Below are 4,282 nucleotides of genomic sequence, written 5' to 3'. Positions count from 1 at the left end.
CTTTAAATTTTTTTGGGGGGGGGGGGGGGGTTGTTGTTGTAGCTAGTTTCCAGAGCTCCAAGTTCTTTGTGTGACCTGGTTGGGGCTGATTAGGGTTTAGAATGCACCTCCCGTTCCATTAGAATAGCCAGCAGCTAGCTTCCATCTTGTGGTGTAGGTGGCAGGGTTGACAGACGACCACAGAACACAGTGAGAAGAGGGATAGGGGGACTTGTTTACATGTCAAGCTGAGCCGGGGTGCAGAAGAGCTTTGAGTGACAGATGTGCCAATTTCTACCTGGCTCCGGCATCAAAAAGAGCATTGGGAATGAAGAGGCCTCACACACTGACTGACACTAAACAGAGCAGATCTATATTTGCTGCCCTGGGCAAGCAGAATTCTACTAATTATTTGAAATAAGTGAAATAAAACATGAGGACATATAAAATAAAATAAAAAATATATATGATGTTGATGTGTGTTCTACTTGAATATTCCTTGCTCGTTCTAGAGAATAGCAGAAGCATCATTAATAAATTCAGACACAGGCTAAAGAACATGTCCAAAGATATAAACATACCTCAAATTAAATAAAATTAAATTTAAAATTAAATAAAATGATAACAGCAATATAAAATTAATTAAATAGCAGATAATATAGCAATTAAAAAATAAATAAACTTAAAAATAAGACAAAAACAATTTAACACTACAAAAATAAAATAAAAGTAAATTAAATTAAATTAAAGGATACTGCTGCATTATTCTTTTTGAGCAAACACAACATATTCTCTAAGTAAATTTTGTCTATTAAAGAATGAGTCTTATTCTAGACAAAAGGCAAAACTGTCTTCTGGAACTATAGCTATTAACTTTGCAGCTACAAAGTCTGTATTACCTGAGCAAGTATGTATGTGAATGTGTCTATAAAGAGTGTGATGAATTATAACACGAAGGTAATAATAAGGTGGAGTGGCAGGTGTGGAAGGGCAGCATTCTGACTCTGTTTCTGGGAAAGGGCACCAACACTGACCTGTAGCTGCTGGGCTTCGTGGTTCTCCAGCCCCTCCACTATCGGAGCAAACCTCTCCTTATTATTCCTCTCCGCAGCAATGGTCATGGCTGCCAGGATCTTATCCAGACTAAAGGAAAACAAGAAGACAAAAACAGTGTGTTTAGGTAAACAAGCTTTTTATCAAGACACAATCGTGACATTGGTTTAGAATGTTCACCCGAGTTGGTCTAAGCTTGTAATCTCAGTCTCAGATGTTTACGCACTGGAACTGGAACAAAGCCACAGACTTTTATGTTGATTTATAACTCACTAGCGTTTTGAAATACCAAAGGAAGCCTAATGTTCTCCGTAGTAATAAGAGAAATCCTCTAGTCTACAGTATGTGATGCTGTGTCAGAAGCAGCAACATAAGAGAACCAAAGAGATGCGTTTGGACAGAAGTACAAGGAGTGTTGGTGAGAAAGCAAATTAAGGACTTTACAAGGTCCCATGTCTGTTTTGCTGACTCAAGCACCGGTGGATTGCAGTCCATGGCTAAGGGAAAAGAATAAAAGAATGCATCACAGACAAAATAATTACTGCAGAACAAATCATTGCTTGTGTAAAAACAGCCCATTCCAAGAAACACATGCATCACAGCTGTGTCTTAACTGTGTATATCATTAGTCTTGCTCTTATCAGGTTAGGAAAAGCTCATTTTGGATTTTATCAATTGTTTTCGATTTGAATATATTTTAACATGCAATTTTCTCCTTTAATAGCTAAGCTGAATTTTCAACAGCCATTACTCTAGTCTAGCCAATGTCATGATTCTCCATAAATCATGGTGTAACACAAATGCCTTTACAGTCACTTTTGATCAATTTAATATGTCCTTGCTGAGAAAAAAAAAAATATATATTTTTTTTTTTTTTAATCGTACACTACTTAGCCCATACCTTTGAATGGTAGTGTATCTGGGCTTCCACAAAAATATTAAGCTTTTTATATATTTATATGAAATATAATTAATAATTAATTACATACTATAGACTACATACTAGTGATCTACACCAGATGTTAAATTCACTTTCATATGTCTCGTTACCCCAAAATCGTTTTGCTTTGCTCCGTTGTTGAAGAAACTGCGGAGACAAGTTTTGTCAAACAGCTAGGTTTAAGATCCGTGTTTTGTGATCCAGGTGATCCAGGTTGTAGTCGTGAGTGGGCTGTACAGAGTCTTTCATGCTGGTTCAAACATGGCTTCAGAATAAGCTACACCTGCTCAACTCCTAAAGAGGGCTTTGATGTGACAGCACTAAACATAAGCCAGTATCACTGCACAGCGTTTTAGGGGGAAGGAGCTAGTTTCAGCACTAAGTGAGGTATCAGCATTTTTACAGCTGTCACACAGATCTGCACACTCTCTGATCACCTATATACCCGTAAAAAAAATTAAAACACTAATCTACTCACCTACCACACACCAATTCACTTAGCATGTGTGCATGAGTCTCTCTGCGTGTGTTTACTGAAACAGATCCCAGGGCTGAAGGTACTGATTGCCAGATAAAAATGACCAGTTGCAAACTCAGCTTTTTAATTATTCAACTACAAAACTAACACAGCAGGCATACGCTTAGCCGGGGGCTTTCTAGTAGGGATGCAGCGATTAACCGGTTTCACGATTAATTAATCGTAAAGGCATCGCTACACCGAGTGTTTCTGTTGCATGGAACAGAACAGTTGCAACTTGCGCAAAACGAAAACAAAGTTACACTAGCGGTGCACCATCTTAAAATGCCGTGCTTATCAGAGAAACGGAGGCTACTACACACACTAGATTAACTAGTCTAATGACAGAGGGACCAACAGAGAAGCTTTATTTCCACCAGAGAAATGACTGAAGTCGATAGGGCAATATATGATACTTTTTGGCTCTGAGAAGAGATGCAGCGATTAACCGGTTTCAGAGTTTTACTGCACTTTAATACGCCACGGTTAATTAATCGTAAAGGCTTCGCTACACCGAGTGTTTCTGTTGCACGGAACAGAATAGTTGCAAAGTTACACTAGCGGTGCACCATCTTAAAATGCCGTGCTTATCAGAGAAACGGAGGCTACTACACACACTAGATTAACTATGACAGAGGGACCAACAGAGAAGCTTTATTTCCACCAGGGAAATGACTGAAGTCGATAGTGTCGGAGCATTTTGGGTACACCACGAATGACCAGGGTGTCATTTAAATATTGCCGTAAAAAAAACTGCTGCTAAAGAGCAAATGCATAAAGGATAATACACGGCTAGCTGTGCATTGAACAATTTTAAAAAACAAAATCAATCCCGCTTCAGATCAGACAGAGATGAAATAGTGCGGTACTTTCTTTACTGCAAGACGTTTGCTCGGTCTAGATGTGCTTAAATCTGCACTAACGATGCGTTCCTGTCACGTATCACACATGCGCACTTCAATAAGCTGACAGAAAGCGGGTTAGCCTATTGCGTTTACATGCCGTGCGAAATCGGAGTATGAGGCAAAAAAACTACTTGTTGCGACCAGTTTATGCTTACGCCGTTTATGACCTTACTCTGATAAAAGAAAACGGGTTACCGCGTTTACATGACCAAGTGCGTTTTCGGCTTATTAAGCATAATCGGCTTAAGAACGTGCATGTAAACGCGCTCATTATTATTTTCAGGCCACATGTAAAATCATATGAATCATTATAAATATTATTAAAATGAATACGTATGGATGACAGTTGATTACAATAATAGTTCCGTTTATTCCCCTCATTTAGTTTCCCCTGTGTGTCTTATATTAATAATGCTTCGTTAACATTGGTATTTATTATCCCTGTTTTATTCATGTCAAAAACCAACAAGATTTTTTTTCACCATGTTTCCAAGTTCTCTACCTCAGGTCCAAAAGAAATAAAGAATGTACAAAGTGAAAACACTAAATACTTTTTAATTAGTTATTTTCAAAAGGGAAATACTTTCATGGATGTTTACAGAGCAGAGATGTCCCTTTTTTTAAATTCCAATAGGAGAGATAGACTTTTGTTTGTCTTTATTATTATTATTTTGTGCTGTGGGCCTATTATTGGTTACTGTGTTGTTTCTGTTTCAAAAGGCAGCAATAAATAACACTTTAAAATGTTATACACTAGTAATGTTGTTAAATGAATAAATGCATAATAATCGTAATAATCACTAAACCGTGATTATTCCTCAGACAATAATCATACCAGCAAAATCTAAAATCGTTGCATTCCTACTTTCTAGCATATATATATATATA

At 37.5% G+C, this 4,282-nt stretch overlaps 1 protein-coding gene across 1 annotated transcript in view; it reads right to left on the bottom strand.

Moving 5' to 3' along the window:
- The window catches only part of LOC107690091 (protein diaphanous homolog 2-like), a 153,940-nt gene that overhangs the window by 33,917 nt on the left and 115,741 nt on the right, over window positions 1-4,282 (bottom strand). The window contains exon 11 of the mRNA XM_016488329.1: window positions 1,014-1,122. Within this exon, the coding sequence (XP_016343815.1) occupies window positions 1,014-1,122 (109 nt within the window). The remainder of the gene's footprint in view (window positions 1-1,013; window positions 1,123-4,282) is intronic.

This window comes from Sinocyclocheilus anshuiensis, unplaced genomic scaffold (assembly GCF_001515605.1).
Source record: "Sinocyclocheilus anshuiensis isolate Anshui unplaced genomic scaffold, SAMN03320099.WGS_v1.1 scaffold1737, whole genome shotgun sequence".
Lineage (NCBI taxonomy): Eukaryota > Metazoa > Chordata > Actinopteri > Cypriniformes > Cyprinidae > Sinocyclocheilus > Sinocyclocheilus anshuiensis.
Note: the sequence above shows the minus strand (reverse complement) of the source record. Positions and strands in the feature narration are given on the sequence as shown.